Source organism: Phoxinus phoxinus, assembly GCF_949152265.1.
Source record: "Phoxinus phoxinus genome assembly, chromosome: 9".
NCBI lineage: Eukaryota > Metazoa > Chordata > Actinopteri > Cypriniformes > Leuciscidae > Phoxinus > Phoxinus phoxinus.
The window spans coordinates 34,659,493-34,677,787 of NC_136884.1; the positions used below are offsets into that span (position 1 = coordinate 34,659,493).

At 40.1% G+C, this 18,295-nt stretch overlaps 1 protein-coding gene and 1 pseudogene across 2 annotated transcripts in view; both read left to right on the forward strand.

Annotated features, from left to right (window-relative positions):
- The first annotated feature begins 2,487 nt into the window (after positions 1–2,487).
- LOC307004547 (tripartite motif-containing protein 16-like) lies at positions 2,488–9,837 on the forward strand (annotated as a pseudogene). The gene is made up of 5 exons (XR_013800701.1): positions 2,488–3,020; positions 5,492–5,587; positions 5,675–5,908; positions 8,120–8,327; positions 9,322–9,837. The product of XR_013800701.1 is annotated as a tripartite motif-containing protein 16-like (transcript).
- A 6,653-nt stretch (positions 9,838–16,490) lies between these two features.
- The window catches only part of LOC307004549 (uncharacterized protein), a gene marked incomplete at its 5' end in the record, with an annotated part of 39,928 nt that continues 38,123 nt past the window's right edge, over positions 16,491–18,295 (forward strand). Inside the window, 2 exons of the mRNA XM_079623867.1 lie at positions 16,491–16,632; positions 17,230–17,468. Coding sequence (XP_079479993.1) covers positions 16,491–16,632; positions 17,230–17,468 — 381 coding nt within the window. The remainder of the gene's footprint in view (positions 16,633–17,229; positions 17,469–18,295) is intronic.

The window sequence follows — 18,295 nt, forward strand, 5'->3', positions numbered from 1 at the left end:
TCGTGCGGTGTGCGATAACTCGAGTTGTCATAGACGTGGCGCGGCACTTCTCGTGCGGTGTGCGATACCTCGAGTTGTCATTGACGCGGCGCTTCTCGTGCGGTGTGCGATACCTCGAGTTGTCATAGATGCGGCGCTTCTCGTGCGGTGTGCGATACCTCGAGTTGTCATAGACGCGGCGCGGCACTTCTCGTGCGGTGTGCGATACCTCGAGTTGTCATAGTTGCGGCGCTTCTCGTGCGGTGTGCGATACCTCGAGTTGTCATAGTTGCGGCGCTTCTCGTGCGGTGTGCGATACCTCGAGTTGTCATAGACGCGGCGCGGCACTTCTCGTGCGGTGTGCGATACCTCGAGTTGTCATAGTTGCGGCGCTTCTCGTGCGGTGTGCGATACCTCGAGTTGTCATAGTTGCGGCGCTTCTCGTGCGGTGTGCGATACCTCGAGTTGTCATAGATGCGGCGCTTCTCGTGCGGTGTGCGATACCTCGAGTTGTCATAGACGCGGCGCTTCTCGTGCGGTGTGCAATACCTCGAGTTGTCAGTTGCGCCGCTTCTCGTGCGGTGTGCGATACCTCGAGTTGTCATAGATGCGGCGCTTCTCGTGCGGTGTGCGATACCTCGAGTTGTCATAGACGCGGCGCTTCTCGTGCGGTGTGCGATACCTCGAGTTGTCATAGACGCGGCGCGGCACTTCTCGTGCGGTGTGCGATACCTCGAGTTGTCATAGATGCGGCGCAACACTTCTCGTGCGGTGTGTGATACCTCGAGTTGTCATAGACGCGGCGCGGCGCTTCTCGTGCGGTGTGCGATACCTCGAGTTGTCAGTTGCGGCGCTTCTCGTGCGGTGTGCGGTACCTCGAGTTGTCATAGATGCGGCGCTTCTCGTGCGGTGTGCGATACCTCGAGTTGTCATAGACGCGGCGCTTCTCGTGCGGTGTGCGATACCTCGAGTTGTCATAGACGCGGCGCGGCACTTCTCGTGCGGTGTGCGATAACTCGAGTTGTCATAGTTGCGGCGCTTCTCGTGCGGTGTGCGATACCTCGAGTTGTCATAGACGCGGCGCTTCTCGTGCGGTGTGCGATACCTCGAGTTGTCATAGACGCGGCGCTTCTCGTGCGGTGTGCGATACCTCGAGTTGTCATAGATGCGGCGCTTCTCGTGCGGTGTGCGATACCTCGAGTTGTCATAGACGCGGCGCTTCTCGTGCGGTGTGCGATACCTCGAGTTGTCATAGACGTGGCGCGGCACTTCTCGTGCGGTGTGCGATACCTCGAGTTGTCATAGACGCGGCGCTTCTCGTGCGGTGTGCGATACCTCGAGTTGTCATAGATGCGGCGCTTCTCGTGCGGTGTGCGATACCTCGAGTTGTTATAGACGCGGCGCTTCTCGTGCGGTGTGCGATACCTCGAGTTGTCATAGACGCGGCGCGGCACTTCTCGTGCGGTGTGCGATAACTCGAGTTGTCATAGACGTGGCGCGGCACTTCTCGTGCGGTGTGCGATACCTCGAGTTGTCATAGACGCGGCGCTTCTCGTGCGGTGTGCGATACCTCGAGTTGTCATAGATGCGGCGCTTCTCGTGCGGTGTGCGATACCTCGAGTTGTCATAGACGCGGCGCGGCACTTCTCGTGCGGTGTGCGATACCTCGAGTTGTCATAGTTGCGGCGCTTCTCGTGCGGTGTGCGATACCTCGAGTTGTCATAGTTGCGGCGCTTCTCGTGCGGTGTGCGATACCTCGAGTTGTCATAGATGCGGCACTTCTCGTGCGGTGTGCGATACCTCGAGTTGTCATAGATGCGGCGCAACACTTCTGCCGCATCTATGACAACTCGAGGTATCACACACCGCACGAGAAGCGCCGCATCTATGACAACTCGAGGTATCGCACACCGCACGAGCCCTGTACAACTTTAAATAGGCTTACGTTTTTTCATGTTATTTCTTATTTTGTTTTGAGAATATATGCTGGACATGCTCTTGGTAGGTTTTAAGACTCAACACATTTTGTTTCCTCTGTGTGCAGATACTAGTTGTTGAACACAAGAATGAAGATGGCAAATGGCCTCGCAGCCCTTTTAAGTGAGTGATGAGCTTGTGAATATGAAATATGGATCATATCATTGCTTTAGAATAATATGCTAAAGTGAATGCCCTTAGCTTCTGCCTTCTGAATTTTCTTTAACTCAGTGGTACTTCAAGAGGGTAGACATTGTTGTATAATACAAAATAAATAAATGTAATATAAAATAAATACATGAAATTCAAAGTTTACAATCAAATCTAACGTCAAATCTATGCATCAAAATCAGGAGTAGATTTTTAATCGAATCGTGACCCCAAGAAGATTGTAAATCATTCCCACCCCTGAAAAAGCTATTTACCTGGTTTACGTTCATTTGAGACTGAAGAGAATGAAACTGTTGACCTGGTGCTTCTGAAGTGTAGTTGAGCTGTTGTGTGTTTGTGTCTCTGTATTCATCCAGTAATATGGCAGAAGCCCGAATTTCAGTGGATCAGAATGAGTTTCTGTGTTCAGTGTGTCTGGATCTCCTGAAGGATCCAGTGACCATTCCCTGTGGACACAGTTAAGAGTCTACAGTTGCCCTCAGTGCAGACAGACCTTCAGTCCAAGACCTGCTTTAGCTAAAAACACCATGATGGCTGAACTGGTGGAGAAACTGAAGAAGACTAAACTTGCAACTGACTGTTACGCTGGAGCTGGAGATGTGCAGTGTGACGTCTGTACTGGAAGAAAACGCAAAGCCGTCAAGTCCTGTCTGGGGTGTCTGAACTCTTACTGCCAGAGTCACCTTGAACAACATGAGAGTTTGTTTAAAAGGAAGAGACACAATTTGACTGATGCCACTGGACGACTGCAGGAGATGATCTGCCAGAAACACGACAAGCTCCTCGAGGTTTTCTGCCGCACTGATCAGAAGTGTATATGTGTGCTGTGTACGATGGATGAACATAAAAACCATGACACTGTATCAGCTGCTGCACAGAGGACAGAGAATCAGGTATGAACTTTAACTAGACACTGAATAAATAATGCTCACATCTAGGTTTGTTTCATATTTTTATGTTGGCACCATATTAACATGTAACCAGTGGTGTAGTCTACGTGATACGCAGGTATACGCCGTATACCCACTAGGAAATGCCAAGAATTTCCGTATACCCACTTAAAAAAGCGTGAGGATACGTAACAACTTAGTTTTGTGACAGAACTTTCACACTTTCATTCATAAATTCACCGCGTCTGTGTTTGCAATGGACACAGATCAAATCGCGGAATCCACTCACAACTGTATAAAGCAGAACGTCACGGGATTTGGTCATTTTTTGAATGAATAAATCAAAAGTAGGGCTGTACAATGAATCAAATCTCGACTAGTGTCTGTGAATATTAAAAACTCAAAGAGACTGCAGTTGTTCAACACGTCTCTGGGAATGAGCGCTCAATGGCCCTCATTTATGAAAAGTGCCGTACACCAAATTTCCAGCGTACACCCAAAACCACGGTGACATTATCAATATGGACGTTGGCGTACGGCACGCTCAAAATCCTACGCCAGCTCAGGAGGTGGTGGACATGTACGCACGTTTTGAGTTAGTGCTGAAATGCGCAGAAAAACAATTCCTAACACCACAAAACACACTGACAAACTGAAGATATGATATATTATGACCCACTGTAAAAAAACAACAACATAGAAATGATAAACTTCAGTGTTTATTTTTGTGAGTTAAGCCCGGCAGGCGCGCACGGACTGGGTTCAGTAATGAAAGGCTTTCAATGACCAAAAAATAATTCAGACTGACAAAATAATTAAAATGACATTCTTCTTCTTTTAAATAATAATAATAATAAATAATAATAATAACAAAGACATTCTTCTTCTAAATAACAATAAGCGTAATTAATAATCAAAATCATAATACTAATAAGAAGAATATTACAAATTGTCATGCAATTATTCACATCATCATCACTTGTACACCCCATTACATGCGACGTCATGCGAAATTCAACGCTAATAGTTTCAAAACACGTGCTGTAGAATAATGCATTGTGATAGTTAATCTAATTACGATCGTTTTCAGCCGCAGCATTTATCAAGAGGCAGGTATTGCGTACACCTGAATTTCAAAGGAACGCACAGCTTCATAAATCAGACGGTGAGAGGAGTGTAAGCATAATCTTACGCCAACATATACGGCCGTTTCGACGCAAGATTGATAAATGAGGGCCAATGTGTTTTATCCAGCTGATGTGGGCGTTCACTGGTTTGCATGGATTGCCTCAGATCATTTGCGTTTGAATAGCGCACGCTCTCCGTGGGCGTGTTCAGATTAAAAGATAATGAGCTGAAATGAGAACGACTGACATCTCTCTCTTTTCATACAGATTACATAAACCGAGAGTATTTGTTTTCGTTTTGAATTAGATAATTTAAAAGTACACACTAATTATTATAAAGATATATAGCTAGTGCCTGGGTAAATAGTATTTGCTGCGTTTTGTTTAAGTTTAGAGATGTGCACATAAAAAAGTAGACATTTTACAGTTTATTTTTTCATATTTATTAAGTCTGAATGATTTTTCTGCTATGGGAAAAAAAATCGAGCAAAACGCGCCGGCGCGTTTGTCGACCCCTGAGGGTTAAGGGACCATATTTGCTCCCTAAATTGATTTTCCAATGCATTTCTTACCTTTATGAATACCTTTATCAAATAAATAATGTTTTAAATAAAAAAATTCAATAGAGAATTATACAATTATATGCAATTATGGTTTAAAAAGCACGTTTAGTTCCTTGACCTGTTGTTTAATAGTCAATGTCACGTTTGTGAACAATTGCACTCATGCTCTTTATCAACATTAAATACAAGGGTCAACTTTTTCAACAACTCACACGGTATGTTTTTGTATCCAAGAAAGTTTGAATCTTAAATCAATCTCAATCCACTCCGTGTCTATATTTGTTCTTCATGCGAGTATGTGCTAAATCCCCCTTTTACAAAGGTGCATTGTCAAGAATGGAAGCTTGCATTTTCACTGCAAAAGATGAGGTAATTTGATTGGATGTCATGCATTTATGGTATTTTGCCAGTTAGAAATACATGATCGGTTTTGATATTTTACGGCAGGGTAAAATATCAAAATATCCCCCCCCCCCCCCCCCCCATCAAATTATATAAAGGGCCAATATTAAGAGCATCCTGAACAGCTGCATCACTGTTTGGTTTGGGAATTGCCCCATCTCTATATGTAAGACCCTTCCGCGGATAGTGAGGACAAGTGAGAAGATCATAGGGCTCTCTTTTCCCTCCATATCAGACATTTACACCACACGCTGTATCCGCAAAGCCATCTGTATTGAAAACAACCCCTCACACACACTTAGTTTTGCTGGGTACAAGCTGTATAGAGCTGAAATGACTGTAGAGCTACTCTGACATTTACTGTTATTCATTTGTCATCCAGCACCATCTGAAGGAGACGCAGAGGTCGTTCCAGCAGAGGATCCAGCAGAGAGAGAAAGATCTTCAGCAGCTGAGAGAGGCTGTGGCGTCTCATAAGGTGAGTCTGGAGAAGAAGAGAAGTGTGAGACGTCTCAGTCAGGACTCACTGAAGCTCACTGTGTGATTGTGATGTGTGTCCTAACAGCGCTCTGCACAGACAGCAGTGGAGGACAGTGAGAATATCTTCACTGAGTTCATCCGCTCCATTGAGAGATGCAGCTCTGAGGAGACACAGCTGATCAGAGATCAGGAAAAGACTGCAGTGAGTCGAGCTGAAGGACGACTGGAGCGACTGGAGCAGGAGATCAATGATCTGAGGAGGAGAGACGCTGAGCTGGAGCAGCTTTCACACACACAGGATCACATCCATTTCCTGCAGGTAACAGAGATCTAGAAGAACAGGGTCATAGTGGACTTGAGCAAGAGACTCACAGAGAAACATTTCATGACAGCAGAATGTGCCGTTGACTGAAGTGTTGATCTGTGTGTTCGGTTATTATAATCATCAGTCAGACTCTCATCTGATCATCTTCTTTTGAAAGAAACACACTTACATATGCAGTTCAGCTCTGAAAATCTCTTAGGAAAACATTCTTAGCTCTTTCTTCTGGAAGATATATTTAACTGACAAACACCACTAACTCCACCAACACTTAGGTAAAATGAGAAAAAATATTTTTTGTGAAGTTTGCTATTTACGCCATACTCAAATCAATGAACTTGATCTACCATCTTCCATCATCTTTTACTACAAATTCAGAATTTATTAACCAAAACTGGGTCAGGTGATCTTCAAACAATTATTTTCATAACTGTTTGCACATTGATGAATTTGACCATTTAGACCCCTAAACTGTCATGATCCTGGCTCTCTCCTCCGTCTCTGTCTCCCTCTTGTGGTCACACACTCACAGACACACACATTCACTCACACACACTCTCTCGCCCTCTCATCACCTTCAGCTGTTTTCACTCTGCATTCTCCTCGCTAATTTTCCTTCCACCTGTTCCCTCTTTTCCTCTAATTGTTTCTGCTTCTTCTAGCTCTCTCTCTCCTTGTCTCATTGTCAGATTATTCAATGCTACATGCATATTGCTTACCTCGTGTCTTGTCCTGTCTAGTCCGTGTATTTACTGGCGCTTATTCAACAACAGTACTTTACTTAATAGTGCTTTCAAGTGTTCTCTGTATCCTAGTAAGCTACCTGTCTCCGAGTTCCAGTACAGCACCTGCTTCCAGCGTCTGGATTTTTCCTCTCTACACGTGAGACCCAAGGCTCGCCACTCTCTCTCAGTTTTCTGGCCGCCTCCTGTGCATCGCTGTCCCAGGAGAAGATTTGTGTTCTCGTTTAAAAGCCAGCCGGCTATTCCTGTTTTTCAACGGACACCTCCGAACTTTCTGTTTGCTTACATTTTTGTGGACAGCTTCTATTTTTCATTAAAGACTGTTTTTTGATGTATCTCGCTTTTGGGTCCTCTCTCACATCCTAACATAAACATGAGGTGAGGCTGTGTATTAGCAATTCTTCAACATACTGAAACCACAAAACAAAAAACCTGACCTTGGGATTGAGTCCTAAGAGTCCTTGTAAAGTTTCAGGACAGTGCCACTAACCGGTCAAAATTCATAAATGATGGCCAATCAACTCATAGAGTGAGCAAATCTACTAAACTCTGCAATGTGACACCATTGATGTGCTTGACTTGTTAGATGGACATTTATGTTTTAAGCAGATATTTTAACATCCAAACTATTTCCTTATCATCAGTTCACGTATAACGTAAGTGTCAAATACTAGAATCTGTAGCTCTAATGAACATTATACTAATTGCTTACATTTTTGTATCCAAGTGCATTTTTTCCTTTTTAAATAATTTGATAAATTCATGACATACATCACTTTATTCTATAAAATCTAGTTTAAATCTAGAATTAGTCTGAATTCATCTTTAGTACATTTAAGTAATACATATAATTTTAAACCCCCCAAAAAGGTGGTGCAACTGTCGTAACAACTTAACAGACTAAGAAAACTATTTAAAATGTTGAAAATTTAAAAAAACTAAATACCATGGCATAATTTTAGGTTTAAAACCTTTCATATAAACAAATATAAATATCAGTAAGCTGTTGAGGGTGTCAGGGTGGCACGACCGCAAACATGGCTCTTTTACAAGGTAATAACAGTAAAGATGATAATGCATCATCCAGAGGAGCCCAACTGATCCTTGTGGCAGAGTGAAAAGGTTTGTAGATCTTAAGTACTGGTAAAAACTGCTCATTTCAATTATGGGTGGGTTTGGTACACTGTTTTTATGTCAGGCAGTACCACCTGACATGGAAAGTCAAAAAATTAATTTAAACACTTTGAAATGTTATTTAACCAACTGAAACTTGTTTAAAAAATATTGTTAATGACTCAAATACATGCATTACATCAGTTTTGAAAATATATTTTTTTAAACCCCCTTTTTTAAGCTTTATTCGTCAATGACCCAAAGTGCTGGATTGAGAGTTACTAAAGATCACCAAGAGCTGCTCAAATCTGAAAGGGTGGAGGTGATGAGCTTTGATTTCTGTTTTCTGTAGAGTGTCCAGTCCCTCTCAGCTCCTCCTGAATCTACAGACGTAAATGACAATCCCTCCAGTTCTCTCTCCTCTTTTGATGGCGTGAGAGAAACTGTCCGTCAGCTGAGAGACAAACTGGAGGATTTCTGCAAAGAAAATAAGTTCTCTGACAGAGGTAAAGTCCTGGAGATTCTGCTTTCAGAAATGATCCTCCATCATCTCATATCATGTAGAACAGGGATAGGCAACTTCGGTCCTGCAGAGTTTAGCTTCAGCCCTGATAACAACTCACCTGCCTGTATCCATAGATATCATATAATAAAGGCTAGATGTCTAGTAAGGCTAGATGGCGGCGCTGCTGGCAAATGGAGGTCGACGTTCGCACACGGCGGCCATCTTGCCACAGGGGGCTCGCTCACTCGTAACATTGTGTTTTAATGGTGCACATACTTTTTAAATAACCATAACTTGCACAATTTTCTACCGATTTTCATACGGTTTGGTTTGTTATAAACGTCAGAGATGTAGTTATTCAGCATTCAGAATGATAGCCACGTTAGTAACGTTTGTAAGAAACCAAACCGCTTGTAAATCTGTCAAGATTTCAGCGAGATAAGAGGATTTGTGTTCGTGCAGATCACTCACCTTACTTCAGATCTCGCCAGAAAGCTTCCCTGTGACAAGATGGCTGCCGGTGATGCCGTTCGAGACTCCGCCTTAAGACATCTAGCCTTATATGGATATCTATGCCTGTATCTATCTATCTAGCAATCCTGAAAACATTGATTGCCTTGTTCAGGTGTGTTTAATTAGGGTTGGAGCTAAACTCTGCAGGACAGTGGCCCTCCAGGACCGGAGTTGCCTATCCCTGATGTAGAAGATCATATTAGAAATGTCTTAGGAACGGATGCAAGGATAATTTTCTCTTGACATGATAATCACACTCTTCATGTCTGTTGATTTCCACAGTCACTTTCATCAACATTTTTCCCAGGACCAGGAATGACTTCCTACAATGTAAGTCACTAAGAAAACCAGCAGAAAAACTCAGTGTGTGTGTTCATGTTCTTCCTGGAGAAGGTGAAAGAAAACATGACTGAAGAGTTCATATCATGTAAATGATGATTTGCACAGGATATCTGGTCAACTGCTGATATATTGAACATGAAGAGTTCAGATACATTAAAATATCAGATTCATAATTCTTGATATATCTCCATCAGATTCCCATTGGCTCACTCTGGATCCGAACACAGTGAATAAACACCTCCTTCTGGCTGAGGGGAACAGAGTGATTACTGACACTGACACAGTCCAGCCGTATCCTGATCGTCCAGACAGATTTGATGATGTGCGTCAGGTGTTGTGTAGAGAGAGTGTGTGTGGACGCTGTTACTGGGAGATTGAGTGGAGTGGTGAATGTGTGTTTATATCAGTGTCATATAAGAACATCAGCAGGAAGGGATGGGGTGATGAGTGTGTGTTTGGACGTAATGATCTGGAGTTTGTTCTGCTCTTCCTCCAGTTACACATTCAGACACAAAGACATAGACACTGATCTCCCTGTAAACCCCATCAGCAGGAGAACAGGAGTGTGTGTGGATCACAGAGCAGGAACTCTGTCCTTCTACAGCGTCTCTGACACAATGAGTCTCATCCACACAGTCCAGACCACATTCACTCAGCCGCTCTATCCTGGGTTTAGGCTTTATCCTAGATCATCAGTGAAACTGTGTTGATGAATGAGAACAGACTGATGAAAGATTACCCATAATGCTTTGCGCTGCATGATAAATCAGCAACAGTGAGATGGTATATAATCTCTTATTTTCTCATTTTCTCTACATTACATTAATACTACAGCTGTCACAAAATAACATGCCAGAATAAATGTGTATTGGTGATGCGCAAATCTCACTTATATCCACAGACATTACAATATATCTTCACAAACTCTAAAATGTGAATGCGTTTAAAAAATTATATTTTCATTAGGCACTAATCATTAAGCTACGCAGTTACGGGATCCAATGGAGGCAAAACTGATCCGAGAGAAATTAAAATCTAAATAAAAAAAAATAAAGAAAAATACAGTGTGGGAACGTTTTAGTGAAGTAGTTAACCAGGACCAATCAAGGGCAGAGTATTTGATATGTAACGGTTGTGAAGCGCTGTATGTATATGACAATAAACTAATAAAGTCTATATCCAGCCTTAGCTTGGACTGAACTTTTTTTTTTTTTTTTATGTATGTGTTTGGAAGGTTGCTGTATTGCAGTGACAGAAACCGTGACATTACAATCTAAGTTTGAAGGGAGTAAAGCCCGTGTTTAGGTTAAGGAAATGCCAAATTAGAACTTTTAACTTTAAATAAATGTTCACTTAAACAGTGCCTACTTCAGTGCAATATGTTACCATATCATCACATTTAACACTGAGGATTTGAATAATTGTAATGTGATGATCAGAGAAAATCATAGGTGCGGTTTCTGTGGTTGGGAGGATGATTTAAAGGCATGAGAAATCTGATTTGCCTTGATGTTTTGTCATATAAGAGGTTTTTGTACCATTAAAACCTTCTCATTATAAACAAGGAATTTATTTAATCAAGCTTGAAAAACAGCTCGTTTTGATATTGCAGGATCTGTGTCTGAAAAGTGCTGGCTAATGCTAATCGTAAATTCTCTAAGATTATTATTCACGTCAGCACTAATGATGTTCAACTCCGCCAGTCGGAGATCACTAAAATTAACGTTAAATAGGTATGTGAACTCGCAAGTACGATGTCAGACACTGTAATTTGCCCTGGCCCCCTTCCTGTTCTCCGGAGTGATGAGCAGTGTTGCCAACTTAGTGTCTTTGTTGCTATTTTTAGTGACTTTTCAGAACCCTTTAGCAACAATTTAAAAAAAAAAAAAAAAAAAAAATGTTATATACGTATAAAACGTATAAAATGTTATAAAACGTATATAACAAAGTCCACAGTTACCACAAACAAAACAGTTGTTGCACATACAATTGAAAGTGTAAAGTTTCTTTCAAATGTACCCTTATTTAAGATTAAAAAAGAATCTGTGAGATGTCTACTTTTGTATGTGTCCACTTACAATCAAAACAAAACGTTGTGCTTTTGTAAAATAAACGGGGTGTGCTTTCTGCCTCTCCGTCTCGTAAACTTTTTTTTCTTGAGCACCCCCATACGGAAATGTAATATATGTACACATATGAAATATACATATATGAAATATATCCACATATATAAAATATATATGCCCATATATAAAACCTATTAGAAAATGGAAAATATGACTTATCAAACCAGCCCATATATTTTATGTATGTGTAATAGTGTTTTTTTATATACATGTCACATATATAATTATTAGTTTTCAAATAGAATTTGTGTAGTATTTGTTTTGTTATTATGAGATGGACAAGAAGAGGTAAAATAATAATAAATAATACATTTTATTTATAAAAGATTCAAAAATTAGATTAGAATGAAATGTGGATAATGAGATAGAAATTGAAATGAAATGTGGATATGTAGACTTGATCTGTAGACTTGATCTGTAGACTTGAAATAAATAGTAAATAGTTTGGCATATATAAATTAAACATATCGGTGACATATATGGTCAAAACATACAGTATTATATAAATAATAATCATATACATCATATTCATATATGTCAATATACTCATTTAATATGGCAAATTTATATATGTTAAGAGTGTCACCGTCCCACAGGTGGGACGTTTGCCATTATATTTTTAAAACAATAATATCTTAGTAAAAACCTTAAGTAATATTGACAAACTATATATCATTTGAAAGCTTACAATCTCTAGTTGTCATATTTGGTGACTGATTTTCATAATAAATTACAGAGGAGCTGTAATTTATCAATTTGCAACAATAATATTTTCATACTCCTAAGGTGTTCAGTCCTTTATTTTGAAATAGTGATGAACATGAAAAATCATGAAAAAAATGGTAGAAACCTCAGTTTGTTTTCATGCCAAGAGTTCAAAAGATAGCATTTGTTCAATTATTTTAGAAAAAAGGTCTGAAAATGTTTTAGAAATAAAGAAAAAGCACATATGGAAATGGAGGCGGACTTATATGTGCAGTAATGTCAACTAGTGAAAAAGTGTGGTACTGCGCCCAAACAAAATCTTACTGAAAGCTCATTTTTTGAGATATCAACCTAAAATTTAAAACACAACTTGTTCAGATTTTTGGCTTTGATTTTTGTGCAGTTTTAGAGTTACCCAGGTTTTGAAAAAATACATTTTATATAAAATATGAATAATTAATTTTTTTTATTTATATTTTCATTATATTTTCATTTTCTGTTACACTTTCTTAATTTATTTCACTTCTACAAAAATCTGCCAATTTTCTTCTTTAAAACAAGACCAATCTTACATCCATATTCCAAAGCATTCTTGAGTTACAAACGTGCATTTTCATGTATATTCAAAAAAAGGGGGGTGACACTTAAAGGGTTAAAAACCTATATCAACATATATGTAGAGATACGTATGTGATAGCAATATATTGTCTTATATTTTAGCATATATGACGGCGTCACTAGTATGGAGGACCAAACCTGCAGAAATTAAAAATGAATAGATGAATGAATAAATAGATAAATAAATGTGATAAATAGATAAATAAATAAAGAAATAAACGACTTGATAAAATAAATATGATTCATTTTTAATCAAATTTATTTTTGTATTATTTTTTCCCCTTAATGTATTATTTTCTGCTTTTATACATTTGTAAAAAAAAAAAAATCGTTTTAACTTTTATTTATTCGTTAATTATTTATTTATTTATTTAAATATTTTTAAATTTATTCTTACATTTATTGTTTAGATTTATTTATTTATGCATTCATTTATTTATAGATTTATTTATTTATTGATTCATTTATTTTTACATTTGCGTATGTAACATGGAAATGAGGAAGGCGGTCCTTGTGTAGCTTCAGTGCATCATTGGTTGAGAGCTCACGAATAGAATCGTCAGGCTAGCTAATCGATAGAGAGGAGATTTTTCACAAAAAAATGGCGGCAAGGAATAATTCGTTGTCCAGTTTGCTACGGAATGTGGCAGATCAGCTGGTGAGTTGTAAGTAATTTTCACCTAATCGCATTATGCCGAAATATTTTGTAGCGTCAACTCTTTTTTCAGAAATAATAACACGAAGCTGAAACGACTTATGTGATCCCTCTCAGCATCGTCGACATCCCTCTCATTATCGTCGTCATCGAATGTGGAACCGTCGACGTCAGACGCTGGGTTTATGACACCCAGAGTCAGACACCCAGTGGATGGTTGGTTTTCTACAGTCTAATGACTGTTCTGTAATAACTGACTAGATCTTGACTCTAAATAACTGAAATGGTTGCGTTTCTCAACCACCAATGGCTTCTATGTAAATCGGAACAATCCAGGCGCTTTTGGGAAACGCGGCCCTGGATTTTTCGGTTCTATGATTGTCATCTGGGTAAAAATAAAAATGAAATCCATTCCAGACACAGTATCTGACTGGTTATAAATAACTACCTGGTTATAAATAACTCTGTAAATGTTACATACCTGCAAAATAAACGTTTAATGCTCAACATTTTAAGTTAGTTAAATTGTCATAGAAAATGTTTAATCAAATATTATAGAAATTAATGGTTAGTGATCAGTAGTTTTTTTTTTTTTTTGCCAGCTAAAAGCAAGAAATAAGAAAAAAGTAAAACAATTTGTGTGAAAAATAAAGTGTCAATTTGACAAAGGTCAGAGATTTTTTTTATTGCACTTCTGTTACTATTGTCCCCTTCACTTAAAAATGATGGCTGATTTGTTTACTTTCCTACACTTTCTAGCAGAAGTTGCAAGACTATTTACACCTTACAACAGAGGAAGTGGATTTGCAAGACGGAAAAGCTTGCCTGTCATGAGTCGTGCAGTATCTGCAGCTTTAATAATAATAATAATAAATATAGCTGCAAGCAGCCATTACGGGGCCAAGCGCAAAAGCAGACGACGAGATATGCCTACATGGCTGAAAGTGTGAGACAAACTGCAGCAAGGAGCAATTAAAGACATTTGAAGATGAATTTTGGCAAAATGGTTAAAAATAACATACAATAACTAAAAATATGATTATCACTTTCGACCAATAGGTGGCGCAGTTACGAAACTGATGTGATGTGATCAGAGTGAAGTGACAATGACACATACAAAGTTTGGTGTCAATATGTCAAGGCATTGCAGATATAAAGCCCGAATAGTCATTTTGGCATCATGCCTCAACTTTGCCGCTGCGGTATATAAAAACGGTTTCGTCTATCGACACGAAATCCATAACTTTTACTCGGCACGGTCTGGAGATGACACGATCCAATTTTGGTGAAAATCGGACGTTCGGTCTAGGAGGAGTTCGAAAAAGTATGTTTTAAAAGAAAATAAAGATGGCGGACAGGAAGTTTGGCTGACTATGGCAAAATTTGTATCTATGTTTTCAGCATAACCCAATGAATCTATTGAGATCAGTGTCATTACTATAGGCAAATTTATTCAAAAGTTATTAGCATTTCGTGAAAATTTGTTACAACTTTTGACCAAAAGGTGGCGCTGTCTTTAAATCTGTTGAGTACTTTCAGGACATGGTGTTGATGGCACATACTGAGTTTCATAATGTTACAGCAATGCATTCGTTAAGTATAGCATTTTACATCACTAAACTGCATTGAAGTCAATGGGAATTTCATGTTTTGTTTAGTTTTAGCACCACCAAGAGGCTCAATCCCACAGTCTTTTTTGTGTGTCCTCAGACTGAGCCCATGCATCTGTGTGTCAATTTTGGTGAAAATATCTCAATTAGATTCAACGTTATAGACATTTATGTGAAAAAACACGTCAAAAACGACTGACACGTGACTTTGATTGAATTTTACTACCCCTTACGATCAATATTTTGAGATTTGGGCATTGGCGTATAGCTATCGAACTATGTTTCCAAACTTCTGACGGTGGTTTCGTCTCGATCGGACTAGCGGTTTCGAAGATATCGCCAAATGTTTTTTAAGCGCTAAATTACAACGCTGCACAAACCATATGCCGAAACCTGGCAAGTCTGGTATCGTTGGACTCGGCAACGATTCAGGAGTCTAATGAGATGACTCCCGTGAGAATAAGTTGACCACACCCAAAAATATGAGCATTTGAAAAAAAAAATTATCCACTAGGTGGCGCTGTTTCGAAACTTCTCAGGCTCCTTCAGGGCATTGTACTGATGACCCGTACCGAGTTTCGTAAAAATTCGTTCATGCGTTCAAAAAATACAGCATTTTAGCACATAATTCAAAATGGCCGACAGACAAAATGGCCGATCTGGAAAAATTGGATATCAGTCGACTCGGCATGAAGCCCTGAATCTAACGAGACCACGTTTAGGATTCTTGGACAAACCGTTCAGAAGTTATAAGCCAAAATGGCAATTTTTCATATCTCCGGACCAGTAGGTGGCGCTGCGCCGAAACGCAACATGCAGCTTCAGGTCATGCTTGTGATGACATGTACCAAGTTTGGTCTGAATACGATAAAGCGTTGCGGAGATACAGCCTTACGTCTATTTTCGCAAGTGCTACGTAAAATTTGTTTGTGCGTTTATCAAAAACGGTTAAGCGAATCAACTTGAATTCCATAACTTTTTGTCGGCACTGCCTGAAGATGATCTGGTGCAATTTTGGTGAGAATCGGACAAACCGTCTAGGACGAGTTCGCAAAAGTAGTTTTTTTGGACAATTCAATATGGCGGACATATTTTTTTGACGGAAAATGACGTCATAGAGTGCAATCGAATCGGCATGAGCTCAGAAATCAGAGGGAAAAAAATTTTTGTTGATACGCCTTACGATTCAAAAGTTATTAGCATACAATTTCTGAAACTTTGGACAGGTGGTGGCGCTAGAGGGAATGAGTTAGAAACACCAAAATTGGTGTATTTGATGTTGGGAATGTCCTCTATCAGAATATCAAACCAAAACAACTTTCCCGCATACGCTTCTATGGGCTGCCATAGACGCCCAGTCGGAAGAAGAAGAATAAGAACGGGAACAGATACAATAGGTGCCCGCACCTTCAGTGCTTGGCCCCTAATAATAATTCATTACATTTTATATAGCGCTTTTCTGGACACCCAAAGCGCTTTACATAGAAGGGGGGAATCTCCTCAACCACCACCAATGTGCAGCTCCACCTGGATGATGCGACGGCAGCCATATTGCGCCAGAACGCCCACCACACACCAGCTTACTGGTGGAGAGGAGACAGTGATGAAGACAATTAGTATATATATAGGAGGGTGATTAGGAGGCCATGATGGACAGTGGCCACTGGGCAAATACCTTTACCCATAACTTCTGCTGTCTTGCTGACAAAAATGCAGATTTAGTACCCAGTCGCTGTGCAAAAGACAGATTGTTCTCTGCTGGGTTAGGGGAGAAACGTGTCACCTTTCGAGGTATGTAAAAAGCAGCTTATTGGAATGTTATTGTTTAAAAGCAAGTTTTTTTTTACGCATTTGGATTATTAATTAAGTATCGTCTTTACTGTTAAAGTACGGAGCCCCCCTAGTCCCACTTTGTAAAAATAAATAATTATAACTATCTTGTGGCCTCAAGATAGTAACTCGTGGCCTCAAGATAGTTATATATATATATATATATTTTTTTACAAAGTGGGACTAGGGGGGGCTCCATATTAAAGGGATACTTAAGCCATTTTTTTTTTATAAACTTTGTTCTGCTTAACACAAATAAATACAGTAATTGGAAGAATGCTTGTCAGCAAACGGTTTGGGGCACCATTGTCTTCTATAGTAGGACAAAATAATATGGTTCTCAGTGGTGCCCCAACACTGTTGGTTGCAAATATTCTTTTAAAAACATTCCTTAAAAAAAACAGTACGGTCTGTCAGTAGTCATTTTAAATAAAATGTTAACAGAAGTTGTCTGGAGCTTTCAAAACTGAACTGACCTGTAAGTCAAAAATAAGTGATAACTGTCAGATTTGTCCCAGTATCTTACATTTTATCTTTTTATTATTATTCTTATTAAAGGGTGCCATGCAGATCCCCAAAAATTTAAGGACGTCATCTTGGAGGCTTATGCAAAACTCAGACAAGGTGGTGGCTTTGAGTTATTAAAAATATCTGGGAACACAAGGAGCCGTTATCTTAGCCTGATACCCTGTCCAAATGAGGGATACAATGTAAAGTATTTAAAAGATCCTCAAAACCAAATTGGTCATGCAACCATTTTCATTCGTCCACTTCAACGTAACATTGAAGTTGAACCAGTAAGTTACATCCCACACAGCAAAGGAGTCCGTGGCGGACCCGCCCTCAAGCCGCCAGATCCGCCTGACTGTCAGATTAGTTTTCGCTGCGCTAACAGGATCAGCCCCGCCTCCCGGATCGGCCGGGCCTGCGCTTTTAATCGGCGGACCCAGAACCAGTGTTGCCAGATTGGGCGGTTTTGCATTTGATTGTGCGGGTAAAAATTGGTTTGGGCGGGTGGACAAAATTTGGGCGGGTTTAGGATCAGCTTGGCGGTTTTCAAAAAAATTATAGGCTAATTATTTAACACAACCCAAGTGTGCATGTACTTCATCCAATCAGTCATTGTAATGTAACTAAACACACCCACTGCATACTCGGCTGTGTTGGTGATGTTTACAGTTGACGGGCGGCTTGACGCCAACGTCACGAGTCACAACTCACAACTCACGAGCCAATCGAATGATAGCAGCAGCTGCGTCAGGACTCAGTCACTCATTCATCAGCACTCGGCGGGAAATACATAACGTTACAAATTAAAAAGATGTCGAAGTGGGCAAAATATAAAACAACGTACCGAAAGGAGTGGGAGAGTGATTCGGACCTAAAGCCATGGATAACGCAGTCTAAATCGGATGATAGCAAAGCTCACTGCAAATTCTGCAACACCGACATAAGGGCTCACTTTAAGGATTTAAAGGACCACGCCGAGACCAAGAAGCACAAGATGCGGTGCCTGCCCACAATTAAGGCTTTCACAGTGAGTAAAGCTAGTTTAAGTAACTCGGCGTCCATTTGTGATGACCAGAAGCGCCGTGAACTGCGGATAGCAACATACGTTGCTTGC